General features: G+C 37.5%; 4 protein-coding genes and 1 non-coding gene across 9 annotated transcripts; 3 read left to right on the forward strand and 2 right to left on the reverse strand.

Annotated features, from left to right (window-relative positions):
* The first annotated feature begins 291 nt into the window (after positions 1-291).
* LOC106339258 (probable E3 ubiquitin-protein ligase ARI7) lies at positions 292-4,734 on the forward strand. Of its 2 annotated transcripts, XM_013778043.1 has the most exons (16): positions 292-412; positions 443-638; positions 990-1,114; positions 1,314-1,419; positions 1,511-1,601; positions 1,890-2,062; positions 2,316-2,420; positions 2,519-2,607; positions 2,776-2,883; positions 3,040-3,142; positions 3,233-3,322; positions 3,419-3,466; positions 3,614-3,685; positions 3,767-3,866; positions 3,943-4,069; positions 4,177-4,734. In XM_013778043.1, exons 2-16 carry the CDS (start codon positions 459-461, stop codon positions 4,343-4,345), a joined length of 1,686 nt encoding a protein of 561 aa, XP_013633497.1. In that variant the 5' UTR covers positions 292-412; positions 443-458; the 3' UTR covers positions 4,346-4,734. The 2 variants fall into 2 exon arrangements, with proteins under 2 accessions (XP_013633497.1, XP_013633498.1); XM_013778044.1 differs by having other exon boundaries at positions 295-638; positions 3,040-3,130.
* Positions 4,354-7,964, reverse strand: LOC106339257 (calcium-dependent protein kinase 24-like). 2 transcript variants are annotated; one of them, XM_013778042.1, is made up of 7 exons: positions 7,497-7,964; positions 6,775-7,039; positions 6,573-6,696; positions 6,198-6,494; positions 5,997-6,112; positions 5,513-5,917; positions 4,734-5,212 (listed from the first exon to the last, which is right to left on the reverse strand). In XM_013778042.1, the coding sequence occupies exons 1-7, from the start codon at positions 7,766-7,768 to the stop codon at positions 4,949-4,951; spliced, it is 1,743 nt and encodes a 580-aa protein (XP_013633496.1). In that variant the 5' UTR covers positions 7,769-7,964; the 3' UTR covers positions 4,734-4,948. The 2 variants fall into 2 exon arrangements, with proteins under 2 accessions (XP_013633495.1, XP_013633496.1); XM_013778041.1 differs by having other exon boundaries at positions 4,354-5,212; positions 6,573-7,039.
* Positions 7,965-8,287: 323 nt separating this feature from the next.
* On the forward strand, positions 8,288-8,368 carry TRNAL-AAG. Its single transcript has one exon. It is a non-coding gene; the product is annotated as a tRNA-Leu (tRNA).
* A 103-nt stretch (positions 8,369-8,471) lies between these two features.
* LOC106339276 lies at positions 8,472-9,505 on the reverse strand. Its single transcript, XM_013778064.1, has 2 exons — positions 9,263-9,505; positions 8,472-8,725 (listed from the first exon to the last, which is right to left on the reverse strand). The coding sequence occupies exons 1-2, from the start codon at positions 9,428-9,430 to the stop codon at positions 8,678-8,680; spliced, it is 216 nt and encodes a 71-aa protein (XP_013633518.1). The 5' UTR covers positions 9,431-9,505; the 3' UTR covers positions 8,472-8,677.
* A 1,887-nt stretch (positions 9,506-11,392) lies between these two features.
* LOC106339259 lies at positions 11,393-13,913 on the forward strand. 3 transcript variants are annotated; one of them, XM_013778046.1, is made up of 2 exons: positions 11,393-12,299; positions 12,378-13,913. In XM_013778046.1, exons 1-2 carry the CDS (start codon positions 12,278-12,280, stop codon positions 13,736-13,738), a joined length of 1,383 nt encoding a protein of 460 aa, XP_013633500.1. In that variant the 5' UTR covers positions 11,393-12,277; the 3' UTR covers positions 13,739-13,913. The 3 variants fall into 3 exon arrangements, with proteins under 3 accessions (XP_013633500.1, XP_013633501.1, XP_013633499.1); XM_013778047.1 differs by having other exon boundaries at positions 11,393-11,863; XM_013778045.1 differs by having other exon boundaries at positions 11,393-11,837.
* The last annotated feature ends 966 nt before the right edge of the window (positions 13,914-14,879 follow it).

Consider the following 14,879-nt stretch of genomic DNA (forward strand, 5'->3'; position numbering starts at 1 on the left):
ATCTTATTTTATAAAATAACGCTATATACGACAACACAGTTATAAAGTTTTTTGGAACAAAAGTATTATAAGTTTCAGATCAGATAATTTTTTTTTGTCTAAATTTAAATTAAGAAATAAGTACTAATCTGTTTTTTTAAAAAAAGTACTAATCTAAAATTAAATTTGTTGCAAACTTATAAAGCAAAACAAAAAATGATTATTTTGTCCAATCTACTTTTTTTTAATATCCAAAATCATTTCCGTACGGATCTAGTCTTGGTCGATTATTAGACAGCAAACTTTGGATACTTTCATTTCATTACCAAAACTAAAACCCACATCAGAACAAAAGCTCTCAGTTTATTTACTACTACTTCCCCTTCTGCGATTGTCTCTCCGACAAACCCTAATTTTGAAAGGGAAAAAGGGGTTTCAGTTAAATCCTCTAAATCTCGGTCCTTTTATCATTTTGGTTCATGGATTCCGAAGAAGACATGCTCGATGCGCACGATATGTACTCAGGGGAGGAGGATGATTTCTACAGCGATGATTACAAGGATAGTGATGATGATGACGATGATGATGGCGAGCCTGATTACGGCTTTGTCGAGGAAGACGCTGACGATTCTGCCATGACCGCCTCCCATCGCTCTCAGGTTGGGTTCTTCTACTTTGTTGATTTGCTTGTTGGGTGTTTGAAGCTAATTGCTTTTACAACTTGTTATGGTGTCTTCGTGACTTGGCTGCTGGTAAAGTTTGAAACTTTATGGGCTTTCTATAATAAAGTCTCAGTTTTTTTTAGCTTTTAGATTGTTTGTTGCATTCTTTGGCTCTACCTTTTAAGTCTCTCTATAACTGCATTGTTAGCTATTTATTTGGCTTGAACTTTTATGTTTACTACTGGTGTTGTTAGGGTCATTTCTCTCTGTTTTATTGAAGTTCATGGTCTACTTTTATTCTTGTGTGATCATTGACCCATGATTGTTGTAATATTGGTTTCCTTCCAGAAAAACTTTTGTGTTCTGAAGGAAGAAGATATTCTCAAGCACCAGATAGATGCTATTGAGCGAGTTTCTGTCGTCCTCTCAATAACTGAAGTCGAAGCGAGCATTCTGCTTCGTTCCTTTCACTGGTAAACGCCTTTGTCATTTGGTGTTTGATATTATCACTGCTCCCTTGTTTATTTTCAACTTATTTGGAGACAACTTTATGTTTTCTGGTCATAATATCAAATAATCTTTATAGGTTTTTTTTTAGAATGTATATCTATCCATATCATACTTGTGTGATTATTCTAGCTTCTTGATGCGATGAGAAACTTGTCATTTCAGGAGTGTTGGTAAAGTTCATGATGAATGGTTTGCGGATGAAGAGAGGGTCAGGAACACTGTGGGTATATTGGAGAGACCTGTTGTTGCACCATCTGATGACACAGAGGTATGTACTTTGAATTATAGAATATGATTTGGTTTTTACATTTCTCTTTCTTGATAATTCATGTCTTACTGACGCATGATGTGTTGTTTAGCTTACATGTGGAATCTGTTTTGATCCGTACCCTCCTGAGAAAATTGCTTCAGTTTCTTGTGGCCATCCTTTCTGCACTACGTGCTGGACAGGTTCGTTGTAGCTTTTTTTTTTTCTTTCTTTTCCTCATTAGCATCCTCAAAAACTCTTACATTTCTAATTTAAATTGTTTCCTTGTATTTATCCAAGTTAGATTTAGTTGATTTGATTTGTTGCCCAAAAAAAAAAAAAAAGATTTAGTTGATTTGATGTAGCTCAATTGGATTGTTAATTTCAGAATCTTCCATCTTTGAGTGTTCTGAGACAGCTTGTGTGCTCCATTTTCAACAACAATATTTGTTGAGTGGTAAGTTACATTTTACAATGTACTGTTTTTGCAGGTTACATCAGCACAACCATTAATGACGGCCCAGGATGTTTGATGCTAAGGTGTCCTGACCCATCTTGTCTAGCTGCTGTTGGTCATGATATGGTTGACAAACTAGCGTCTGAAGAAGATAAGGAGAAGTACAATAGATACTTTCTTAGGTCCTATATTGAAGACAACAGAAAGGTAAAGGCTACCTAGTTCACTCCCAGGCTAGTGGTTAACATTCAAAATGAACACAGCCTTTGTAACATGTTACTAGTGTTGTTGGAACGTTTTGTTCATTCTCATGATTACATTATGTTTTCCGTGCTCTCGAAATATTCTTAACGACTTTAGGTTGAGCAAAGTTCCAAATTGTATTAATCTCTCTCCATTATTCGTACGCAGCGATGTTAGTATCCCTGATGTTGCATCTGCTTTGGTTTATCTTGTTCAGATGAAGTGGTGTCCAGCCCCGGGGTGTGAATATGCGATTGATTTTGTTGCCGGGTCTGGAAACTATGATGTCTCCTGCCTTTGCTCGTTTAGCTTCTGCTGGAATGTAAGTTCTTTGGTCAAAGCCCATTAATTTGATTACTCCTTTTTTTTTTCCCTTGTATTTTGCTTTATCAATAGATGTGTGTTAAATCTGAATTTTAGTGCACAGAGGAGGCTCACCGACCTGTGGATTGTAGCACAGTATCAAAATGGATATTAAAGAACAGTGCTGAATCTGAAAATATGAATTGGTATACATTCTATCTCTATCTTTATCCTTTACTTGTGTTCTTGATCCTTAGTCTCTGGCTTTTACAGAGAGTGAACTATATTTCACCACCTTTGAGCTTTACTAACTCTGCAACATCTTCAGAATTTTTATATATCTTGCTAATCAAAATTTACCTCCTTTTGTGCAGGATACTTGCCAATTCAAAGCCGTGTCCAAGATGCAAGCGGCCAATTGAAAAAAATCAGGGCTGTATGCATATGACATGCACACCGCCTTGTAAATATGAATTTTGTTGGTAATGCTTCGCCGTCATCTCTAACTAAACAGCGTCTTAGTTTGGTTATTTTTTGCTTCTCCTAGAAGTGTGTTCTCTTCAACGCCTTACAGTTTAGTCTTGTGACCGTAAGTTCAAGAAACACTAATTGTGGTGTGTATTTTGTTATGCCTATAGGCTTTGTCTTGGTGCGTGGATGGATCATGGGGAAAGAACTGGTGGGTTTTATGCTTGTAACCGGTACGAGGTGGCCAAGCAAGAAGGCCAGGTAAGACCTGGGGTAATTGTTTGATCCTTTTGTGACATTTTTCTCAGTCATTTGAGCTGATGTTTTTGACTAGTGATATGGATTCATCTTTCCTTGTTTTAGTATGATGAGACTGAAAGGAGGAGAGAGATGGCGAAAAATTCACTAGAGAGATACACTCATTATTATGAACGCTGGGCAAGCAATCAAACGGTATGCACATTTCTATACTTCTTATGCCTAAGGAGGTTTTGTAGCTCTTCATCATTTATTTTTTTTCTTCTTCATTATTTTTGTGTGATTTGGCAGTCGAGGCAAAAGGCTATGACGGATCTGCAGCAATTGCAGACGCATAATGTAAGAACTGTTATGTTGTTGAGAACTTTACTGCTTTTATGAATCTCTTAATTTAGTGAGTTATAGTCTTCATTCTTGAAATGAATATAGTTCTGGCTGTTTCTCATACTCTGTTACCTATATTTGACTTATCTCAATTTCCACCAGCTTGAGAAGCTTAGTGATAAGCAGTGCACACCAGAATCCCAGCTCAAATTCATCTTAGAAGCTTGGCTTCAGGTGAGCAGATAAAAGTCTTTAGATAACCAAATGAGGAATTTTTCATAGCATTTTTCATAACAGTTTCCCCTACCACCGCAGATCATCGAATGTAGGCGAGTCTTGAAATGGACATATGCATATGGATACTACCTACCTGATCATGAACATGCCAAGCGACAATTTTTCGAGTATTTGCAAGGTCAGTAACCTCTTGTGTGGAACGTTTTGCCTGTAAATTGATTCCGAAGCAGGTTAACTTTTTTCATATTGTGCAGGGGAGGCTGAGTCAGGTTTGGAGAGGCTCCATCAATGCGTAGAGAAGGACTTGCTTCAATTTCTCAATGCAGAAGGCCCATCAAAAGATTTCAATGATTTCCGGACAAAACTAGCTGGTTTGACCAGGTAAGCCTTTTGTCTTTCTTTTTGATAGAGACGAAAGTATCTGAAGACAGACCCTGTGGAATATAGTTTGTGATACATTATACTTCTATTGTGTTGTATATTTGCAGCGTAACTAAAAATTACTTTGAGAACTTGGTGAAAGCTCTGGAGAACGGTCTTGCTGATGTAGACTCACACGCGGCTTGCAGCAGCAAATCAACAAGCTCTAAATCAACAGGTTGCAGTAGCAAAACAAGAGGGAAAGGCAAAGGAAGTTCCAGAACTGGTGGATCTTAATATATGTCTTCGTCAAGGTATAAAACCCTGAATTGGTCTTGAGATTACTTCCAGCTGTTTCTTTGGACATTTGGAGAATGCACACGATCAAAGAAAACCCCCTAAACTGCACTCACATAGTGGAAAAGGTCCAGTTCTTCTTTTATGTGTGTGTGCAGGTTTGGAATGTAGGGTTTGTGTTATGTTTCCTGCTTATGTATAGTGTAAAAGAATATGTCTGTGTTATCTCTTCACACATTGTAACTTTACTTCTGTCATCTGCTCTGCTATGACAATCTCTATGAAACAAAATGGAGTGAATGGTGGCTGCTTTGTGTTTGCCTTCACTTGACAAATCTCTGTTTGTAATATTGAATTCAAGTTACATTTGAAGAATAACTCTTAGGGTACTGAAACTTTTGGGTGTTTTAATTATTAAACTATATATATTCAAATGCAACAATTTTGATAAAATGAAGTTTCTATGCTCTTCTGTTTTCATCTTCCAGTTGTGTTGAAAAGAGTTCTAAAGAAAAGAAGATGAGCAATAATCACATTTTCTTTTGTCACTAGTAGCTCCAAGAACAAACAGATTAAAAAAGAGTAACAAAGAGATCAGTTTCTTTAGTTTCTTAGACCTGAGGGCTTATAGGTTCTGGAGTGGACAAGCTCCATTGACTTGTTCTTGGGATCAAGTATCTTAGCTTTCTTCCTTGCTACAGGGAACTCCATGGAATGAAATTTAGGACCATTGTTCCCACCATCTTCTTTGAACATCTTGATGCTCAGAGCATTCAACAAGGCCCTAGAGTACTGTCTCGATGCCATTTTCCAGTCAGTCCCTGACTTCATCATCGCCTTAAACTCATCAAAGCTTATCCGTCCATCCTGTTCCCAAGAAACATGTTAGGAATCTCACATCCAAAAAGTATAGACTAGTTTAGTATATAAGCAACATGAATCAGTTTTGTGATGGGAACTCATGAATCAAGTATCTTAGGTTCACTCAATTTCAAAAACTCGGCAGGCGGTAATTAGGTGCTTTACAAGCGATTATTGATTAGGCGGCCGCTTAAATCGATTTTTTGAACACCTAGACCAATTAAAAAAAAAACGTCCAAGAAAAATCGTTTTGTTTAGATTTTTAGAACACTGAGTTTGCTACAGCCACAGCCTTTGTTCATTTACCTTGTTGAGGTCAACGTCAAAGAAGATATCTTTGATCCACTGATCACCATTATGGCCTAGCTTATCATCATCAAATAGAGCTTCCTTGAGCTCATCTAGCTCAATAGATCCGTTCCCATTCTTGTCAAAATACTTGAATGCTTGCTGCAAATGCTCATCACAACCCATTCTCTTCAAATGTATTGCCAAAGTCACAAACTCTTCACAGCTCAACATCCCATTTCCATCTGTATCCGCTGCATCCATCAGCATCTTCACATCGCCATCGGGACAAACTGTTCCAAACTTTTTCAGCCCATCTCTTAGTTCCTCGAATGTCAAGCGACCGTTCTTGTCAGTGTCCATCGTTTGAAACATCTGTACTATCTCTTCTATCTCCTTGTTTGGTAGATTGTCAGCAACAATCTGAAAGATTTGTTTCCGGATCAGTAGTAAAAATTAAATGCATGGTGTTTGTGAAGTTCAAGAAAATTAATTAATATACCCTGAGGACTTTCTTCTTGAACCTGTTCATCAACAAGAACTGTTGAATCTTGGTCCTCACGTTATCTCCAAGATTCACATTTGGTGCTCTCTCTGCGTTCTGGATCCATGGATGTTCTATAAAACATAGTTTTTAGATCAAACAATGTGCTTTTATTAATCTTATTATGTCGATAATGAAATGTTATTATCATTAAGTTACCAAGAACTTCTTGAACTGTGAGTCTGCTATAAGGGTTTGCATCAAGCATGTCCTTAACGAGCTCTTTGGCTTCAGTTGAGACTTTCGGCCAAGGATCTCTCTCGAAATCGATGTTCCCTCTCACGATCGCATGCGCTATTCCTTCCTCAGTTTCTGCCCAAAAGGGAGGAACACCACAAAGCAAGATATAGAGTATAACACCAGCGCTCCAAACATCTACCTCAGGACCGTAGTTTCGTCTCAAAACCTCTGGAGCCATGTAGTAAGGACTTCCCACAATCTCGTTGAACCGCTGACCTGCAATATCCATTCGAATGCAAACCGATTTTCTCTTCAAGAAGATAACATAAACAACTAGAGAGATGTGGTTAGTACCAGGTTTGAAGAAAATGGAGAGACCAAAATCAATAGCTTTGAGTTGTGCAGTCTCGGTTTCGTTCGAGAAAAGGAAGTTCTCTGGTTTAAGATCTCTATGAATCACTCCATGTTCATGACATACCTTGACACACAAGAAAACAACAATAAAGGCGGGAAAAAACAAAAGATACAAAGAGATTTGAATTTTTTTTTCACACACCTTGACAACTTCAAGAATGGTTTTGGCGACAGAAGCAGCGGCACGTTCAGTGTAATGACCTCTAGAGACAATACGGTCAAAAAGCTCTCCTCCTTCACAAATATCCATTACTAGATAAACCGCGTCTTTGTCCTCAAAAGCTTCTTTAAAGCTAACAATGTTTGGATGTTTTGGTAAGCTTCTCATGATCTCTACCTCTCTTCTTACATCCTCAACATCTATCTCCGTCCTTAGTTTCTCCTTTGATATTCTCTTACATGCAAACCTGCCAGGTTTTTTCTTCGTTAAATAAAATAAAATAAAACAGTTTTACGCAAAAATACTCAAACTTTCAAATCTTATTGTGAGGAGTCTACTTTTCTAATAAGAGTTAATTTATTACTCCCTCCGTTTTTTAATACTTGATGTTTTAGAGAAAATATTTTTTCTCCAAATTACATGACGTTTTCAATTTTCTAAGTTAAATTTATTAATGATTAATTAATTTTATATAACCAATAATATTATACCTTCTATTTTATTATTGTTTGAATTGTGAAATAAGTAATGAATTTTTGTTTAGAATATGTAGAAATTTAAATATTTTAGATATGCTAAGAAACGGATGGAGTATGGTTTAAGTCTCGTCCTACAAAGATATGCAAGCTTTTTGGGTTTAAAACCTTGTAGTCTTTCAATAAAAGGACTCAAAACTTTCAAAAATATATATAAATGAGAATTACCTTTCTCGAGTAGTGATCTCAATACATTCATGAGTGACTCCAAACTCACCACGGCCTAGTTCTTTCCCCAACTCATACTTGACGAAGATTCCATCACCAATGGGCTCGGGAAGAACACGGCTCGGTGGCTGGAAAATCAATCTCTGGGAAAGATTAGTTGAGGAATCGACACGAGGGTTGGTGGATGTTTTGCTCTTACCGCTTTTCCGTCTTCTTACCGGTCTCTTCCTAAAGGGAGAACCTTTCAGTGGCGACGAAACACAGCTTCCCATGGGATATGGGTTTTCTTTGGAATAATTATCCAACGGAACCACGAATGATCGATGATTAATTACAATCGATCAAAAGCGATTTTTTCAAGAAGGAAATGTATTCAAATGCACCCCATGGGAAGGAAGAGAGAAGCTTGGCGCTCAAGTTTCTTTTTCTTTTTAGGTTTTTCTTTTTAGGTTCTTGGGCTTCTCTCTTCTTTTGATTACTTGTTTTTCGTGTTTTCTAAGTTTATTTTTGTTGTTTATTTGAAGAAAGAGGAAGTCCTAAAAGACAGGAAGATTGAGAGAGGATAAACAAAAAGATTGGATGGATGGAGAGAGCTTTCTATATTTGGTTATGACAGTCTGTTTGGTCAAGTTTATTACATAAAGCTGTCAACTTTGTTGCTGCTTTTTTAATGTTTTTCTCCTCCCGTTGATATTCTCGGGGGCAAGGGCGGTTAATATGGCCGAATTGGTCTAAGACGCAGAACTAAGGATCTTGTTTAAGAACTGCGGTTTCAAACCAGTTAACAACTTGTTGATATGGCCGAGTTGGTCTAAGGCGCAGGATTAAGGTTCCTGTCCGAAAGGGCGTGGGTTCAAATCCCACTGTCAACAGACTATTTTTTTCACGATTGTTGTTAACCCGCTCATGCGCTTCACATTGGTGTCTGCCTCAACCTCAATGCTCTCTACCACAAGTTTAAATTAAGCACAAGAATAGTGTCAAAACGGGGGAACATTAGTTTTTTTTTATTTGCCCAATCAAAACAAACTTTTGGAAACAGCAAGTATTATCCTTGAGATGTTCTTTTATTCTGAATAATAAAATGCAAAAAAGAAAGAAAGGTGGGTTCTAGCATCAGCTTCTTGAAAATTCCAAACTGCTGAGACATGTTGCAGAAGAGAATGTTGTTGCAAACAAGCTCACAGGAACTTTCTGTGTGGTCTGCCTGCATCTTCGTCTTGCATATGCTGTCAAGAGAAAATTCAAGTTTTGAGTAAGTTAGCTTGACTCCAATGTTGTAAAGCACCAGCACATATTTACTTGGTCACTGAAATTTGCACTAACAAGCAATGACATAGAGCATCAATCACATAAGTCTGTCACTCAGAGTTCACAGATAAAGTGCCAAGATTAATAATGTTGAAGGCCATTTATTTCATTGCACACCTATAAACAAGTTCAGACTCAAGACTCAGAATAATAAAAAGAGAAGCAGATGAACCCAGTTTTAGCAAAAAAACCAATCAAGACTAAAAGGGTAAAAATAACATTAGCACACTTGAACCAATCTTGTCTCTTCAACTTCAACAACTTTGGCAATAATAGGTCAAACCAAACACACAAGAAAACGCATATATGAACCAAATGATTTTACAATAAGATCCAAATTCAAAGCTCACAGTAACATGAAAACACAATTAGGGCACAAAAACAAACATGGACATTTCTGATTCGGGCAGAGAGATCGAATCGAGTGAGATAGAGAGAGAGAGACTGAAGCTCACAAAATCTTTGACGATGCCCTTGTAGACGATGATGGGGAGGGCGATGCCGAAGATTCCGATGAGAGCGAAGTTCCGACGCGTCCAGCGGAAGTTATGCTCCAGATTCTCTCTCGCGGATCCCCAATCCTCGATGAACTTGTTCTTGTTCGTCTCCATTCCTCCACCCATCCTCTTCTCTCGATTCAACCTTTCTCTTCGACGACTGTGTCTGTGGAGTTAGATCGATCCCGGTTTGGTCAATTATGTTTCATCAATTGAGTAATAAACCAAATTCTCATGAGCGACAACAATTTTCTCATGTGAAAATTATTTTAGCCCAAGGCCCATTCAATAATGGGCCCAATGTTTCGTTTACCGAGTTTTTTGTTGTTGTTTTGAAGATGATTAGTGCTTCAGAGCATGATTATCCAAGGATCTTAAGAGGGTTTCTAAAGAAAATCACTGATTTAATTAAATCAAAAGTCATAATAATTTGAGTAACCGATCCTTAATGTGAGATTTTGGGGACTGCTTTAAAGAAGGGTTTTTAAAACACGTGTCAACATATCATGAAGTTTAATTTTTTTTTCTTTCTTATTTTTTCTTTTCTCTCTTTCTTTTCCTCAGTTTCTCTCGTTCTCCGCCTTCTTTATCGGTGTCTCCTTCTCCTCTCAGATTATCCGGTGGACGACGATGAGTTTATGTTAATCAGAAGCATGAAGCCCTCTGGTTCGCGAGACCTCTATTCCGCCATTGAAAAGGCTCTTAAAGGTTCACCAATCGCCGGATTATTCCCTCCTCTTCCCCCAATGGTTTCCACTTATAGTTGCTCTTGTAGCCTCAGGGTAATTCCCCTCCGACCATCCTTCGTCGGAAACTATGGTGCGTCTTCTGTAATCGCCATCTGTTCATTAATTCCTAGAACGTGTTGTTATGGAATTAATGGAGACAATGTAGTTGTTGTTATGTAATGTAATGGAATTAATGCGGTTTGGCTTGATGTTGTTCTTGTTTTTTTAATGGTTTGGTGGTTTGACTGTAAAAGTTCTATTAAATTATGAGAATTTTGTTGTTGTGATACAGTCATGAGAGGTTTGTTGCAAGTGTGAAGCAAGTGTCATTGTCATCACTCACCTCGTGAAGCAAGTGTGAAGCAAGTGTCATTGTCATCACTCACCTCGTGAAGCAAGTGTGAAGCAAGTGTCATTGTCATCACTCACCTCGTGAAGCAAGTGTGAAGCAAGTGTCATTGTCATCACTCACCTCGTGAAGCAAGTGTGAAGCAAGTGTCATTGTCATCACTCACCTCGTGAAGCAAGTGTGAAGCAAGTGTCATTGTCATCACTCACCTCGTGAAGCAAGTGTGAAGCAAGTGTCATTGTCATCACTCACCTCGTGAAGCAAGTGTGAAGCAAGTGTCATTGTACAAGTTTTGTATGCATGTGCGTAAGCAGTCACGGAGTTGTATTACAAAAGTCATGAATAGAGCGTTTGTATGCTAGTGTATTATCAGTGTACAAACTTTTGTATGCTAGTCAGTCAGTCATGAATAGATTGTTTGTATGCTAGTGTCTTCTATTATCAGTCAGTAAGTCACAAGCTTTTGTCCAATTCACGGACTGTTCTTTCCTTGTATTCAAGTCATGAAGACCATAAAAGGCTTCTATTATCACTCTAGCAAACTTCTCGACTTGTAAAGAATCAAACACAACACCAAAATCATCTTCTTGTCACAGCACTCTTGGTTTCTAAATTTTTTTTCCCACACCACCAAAGTCATTTTTTCTCTTTAATTACAACACCCTTGGTTTGAGAATTTATCGTTCACAACACCAAAGTCATATTTTCTCTTTAATCACAACACTATTGCTTCGAACTATAATTCGTGATAGACAAATGCATCAACAACTAAAAGCTGATTTGGTTGAACATATATGGCGTAAATTTGGACGTGATGAATACAACAACTGAACTCAGATGCTTCTTTCAAATTATTCTCTTTTATTTTCGTAACCTTTCTTTTTATGTTTTTATTTTAAATCCTATGTTGAAAATGTTATCTTTTAATATGTTTTATTTAATAAATAAATTTTATCTTAAATTTTTTTTTTTAAAAACCCTTAATTAAGAAACTACCATTGGAGGCGCAAAATCGAATAGTTTCTTAACTAGAATTTCTTAAGTCCACTAAGTACACTTATATACTTAAATAATTATTAAGAAACTCTAATGAGTTTCTATGGATAAAGATGCTCTTAGGACTCTAATTAAAGATCGTTTCTCTTTATAGCCGCGTAAATTTTAAATTTTAATTCACAGATTTTTCTGAATTACGACAAAAGAAAAAGGAAAACATTCTATAAAAATAGATTCATGTGTTTTCATTTAATTGATATACAGTATATGTTTCCTTAATTCAAAGTTTGACTTGTGAGAGAATCACTAGAACCTGATTGTAATTGGATATCGTCAAAGTGCCAAATTAATGAAATTGCGTCGCTTCGATTCTCAGCTCTCTCTCCTTTTAGTCTTCTCTTTTTTTTTTTTTAGTCTTTACATTTCTACATGCATAGATTTCGACGTTCAATCGCTGAAGGTGACAAAGCTTCTTTCTCATTTCTCGTAAGCTCGTTTGTGCTTCTTATTAAAGAGCTGCTTTATATTTTTACATTTGATTTCTTCGAGTTCTGTTCCTAGAACGGTCATAAAATTCGTTCTTTAGGGTTTAATATTAATATCTCAGGCGTAGTTGTTGACTCTTTCTAATTCTTGGAAGAAAATAAAAACACTTAGTGCTAGGTGTGTCAAGAATTCTTTAGTCTGATATTCTAATTTTATAATGTATACTTCATTCTTATTACATCATCAACGTATCATGAATGTTGTACAAGTTCTTTTATATTTTAATTCTTATATTATCTTCTTTCAAGTAGTTGACATGTTCTTGTTCTCTTATTCAGAGAAAATGACAAGAATGTGTCCTGCATTTACTCTTTCTGATTTTATCTCTAATCACACGCTAATGTGTTTTATGTTATGATCTGGTCTGCGTTTAAAAGTAAATAAAAAATCTTTGTGTCTTTGGCTCTGAAGATTGAAGGAGCAACATTTGAAACCTTCACCATGTCTTTTGCAGGTGGGAAAGATGGATCTAAAGGTTTCGTGAAGAGAGTTGCATCAACTTTCTCCATCAAGAAAAACAAGAAGAACACCACAACCAATGATCCAAAACCACTTCTTCCACGGTCCAAATCAACAGGTTCCAACTATGAATCAATGCGTCTACCTCAAGGGAAAAAGACTCTTCCAGATGTCAGAGCAGCAAACACGAAGAGGACCAAATCCGCAGGTGTTTCCCCTCAGCCACGGCGCGAAAAGATCGATGATTCATCCGGTAAACAGTTTATCAAGATGAGATGTTTTGACGACAGCGATTCCGTTTGGTTGGCTTCGGACTGCGCTTCTACTTCCTCTCTTCTAGAGGAACGTAGAGTCTCTGTCTCGTTTCATTTCTCACTCGACGAAAAGGTTGTCTCCTGGTTATCAAACGCTGCTAACTCTTCATTGTCTCTCAAAGAGAATCATCATCATCATCACCGGACAAAAAGTACTTCAGAGAACATGCGAAAGGACGGAAAATTCTGCAACTCATCCGGTAAATATATAGGAACAGGTTCTGTAAAGTCGTCCTCGCGTTTGCATGAGAGCAACAACAAGACTTGTCCAAGGAAATCATGTGAAGAGTCGTCTAGTCATGAAGAAAAGAAAGTTAGTTTCTCACTAGAGTCAGATGTGTCTCCTTCACCGGTTAACTTAATTTCTGTCCCATCTACTCCAGCTAGACCCATACTTGCAGAGAGTGGAGATTCAAAGAGAAAGCATGTTGTGGAGCCTCTTTTTTGGCCATTGGAGCAGAAGTTTGATTGGACGCCAGAGGATATACTAAAGCATTTCACCATGTCTCCACGTAGAAAGAAATCAATAGGAACCAAAGGTGCAAGTACCTCTCCAAGATCAATGAGGGCACAGCTTCAGACAAGAAAGCTAGATCTCAAAGAAGGGTGCAAGAGAAAGCTCATGTTCAACGGTCCTGCAGGATCAAATTCAAAACCAACACGGATCCCTGAACTGAAAAGAACAGTAAGCAATAACAGTAGCAGCAACAAGGGAACCGAGATCAGCAAGAACCAACAACAACCCATCAGCAGGAACATTGTGAAGAGGAACAAAAGTTTGCCGTCTAGGTTGAGAAAATCTAGTAAAATATCTTCAAAGGTGGTACCTATCGAAGAGAGTGGAGAGATAGGAGGCAGAGAGGCAAAAACACCTAAGAAGCTTATCATGACACGCAAGTCCAGGACTTTCTTGGAAGATGACTTTGCTTTGATGAATGATTTCTCTATAGAAAAAGCTGTTGGGCTTTGTGAGTTCAGGGGAAGAGAAGGCATAGATTCAGACTTCAACACTGAGGGCTTCTTGTTTGAAGACTCTCTATGAGAAAAAAAAGAAGAAGATAAAGGCTTTACAGGTGTGTGAAATAGTGTATACTTGCCAAAACCAACATCTGCATTGGTGACAATTTTGTTCCTTGTTTGTATATCTATTGGATAGTAAATACATGTGACATTCATATATAACCACACATATGTATGCATTTTGGACCAATCAAAGAGCCGGAACATGTGTTCTCATTAAAAGTTCTATACTTTGACAAGATGGTTGTGTCATTCATCTGTATGTTAAGGTTCTCAGTCCTTAGAATATAAGCAGACATAACCATTGGAGAAATATAGCAAACATTTCTTCATATTAGCATGTGAACGGCATTGGATAGTATCCCTTCTTCTCGGAATGTTTAAGCTGAGTGAGATCGTTTGCCTTGTGCTAAACACTTGCTACCTCTTGTTGTTACAACCGGTGTATCCTATATAGAGAAGTGACCACATGAAGCAAAGACAATTATTTCTTTGTCAAGATATTATACGATGCATCACAATATCATGAAGACCAAGTAATCAGGCTGGCTTACATTATCGATTACTAAAACATTAGTGGCTATAGTCGGAAGTGAAATTAAACGATGGTGATATATTGACTCATCTGCAACAGAGGAAAATTCTTTCAAAGCTTGTAGAATCCACAGAGTCTAAGAAAATGTCTACACAAACATAACCAAAAGAAAAGAACTTTACATTTTGCGTGGTAATATGTTCACTCTCACACCAAAATAAAGAAGGAAGCAACAGCTGCTAAACCTATCAGCAATCAAAGTATCACGTACTGATGATCTTGACAAAATCATATCAGAATCAGGCAGAATCGTCACGGAAAGAGATGCTTTCGGTTTCTGCTTTGGTGGGAATATAGAAACCGTCCACATATAAATCCATATCTTCGCCAGGAAGAGAGCTGTGACCATCAGGAGAGCCAGCTGGATGGTCTGATAAAGATCATTACATGCGGTAAGTTGCTACTCATGCATGCATGTGTCAGATACAAAGATATCATCTAGCTACTACCAGTACTTAATTCTGTAAATAGTTATATAACTAAGAGAGCTAATTCGTGATGTTTCAATACATGATAATACAAAGGATAATGCAAGTGTGACTTACCAACTAAAGAAGATTCAGCCTCG

This window comes from Brassica oleracea, chromosome C4 (genome assembly GCF_000695525.1).
Source record: "Brassica oleracea var. oleracea cultivar TO1000 chromosome C4, BOL, whole genome shotgun sequence".
Classification (NCBI taxonomy): domain Eukaryota; kingdom Viridiplantae; phylum Streptophyta; class Magnoliopsida; order Brassicales; family Brassicaceae; genus Brassica; species Brassica oleracea.

Coding starts and splice junctions, on each gene's coding strand:
- LOC106339258 (XM_013778043.1), top strand. CDS start 459: ATGGATTCCGAAGAAGACATGCTCGATGCGCACGATATGTACTCAGGG. Junction 2,421..2,518: donor CGTTTAGCTTCTGCTGGAAT/GTAAGTTCTTTG, acceptor TCTGAATTTTAG/TGCACAGAGGAGGCTCACCG. Junction 4,070..4,176: donor AAACTAGCTGGTTTGACCAG/GTAAGCCTTTTG, acceptor GTATATTTGCAG/CGTAACTAAAAATTACTTTG.
- LOC106339257 (XM_013778041.1), bottom strand. CDS start 7,768: ATGGGAAGCTGTGTTTCGTCGCCACTGAAAGGTTCTCCCTTTAGGAAG. Junction 7,040..7,496: donor GAGATCACTACTCGAGAAAG/GTAATTCTCATT, acceptor AAAACCTGGCAG/GTTTGCATGTAAGAGAATAT. Junction 5,918..5,996: donor TCAAGAAGAAAGTCCTCAGG/GTATATTAATTA, acceptor CAAATCTTTCAG/ATTGTTGCTGACAATCTACC.
- LOC106339276 (XM_013778064.1), bottom strand. CDS start 9,430: ATGGGTGGAGGAATGGAGACGAACAAGAACAAGTTCATCGAGGATTGG. Junction 8,726..9,262: donor AGGGCATCGTCAAAGATTTT/GTGAGCTTCAGT, acceptor TTCTCTTGACAG/CATATGCAAGACGAAGATGC.
- LOC106339259 (XM_013778045.1), top strand. CDS start 11,807: ATGCATAGATTTCGACGTTCAATCGCTGAAG. Junction 11,838..12,377: donor TCGACGTTCAATCGCTGAAG/GTGACAAAGCTT, acceptor TGTCTTTTGCAG/GTGGGAAAGATGGATCTAAA.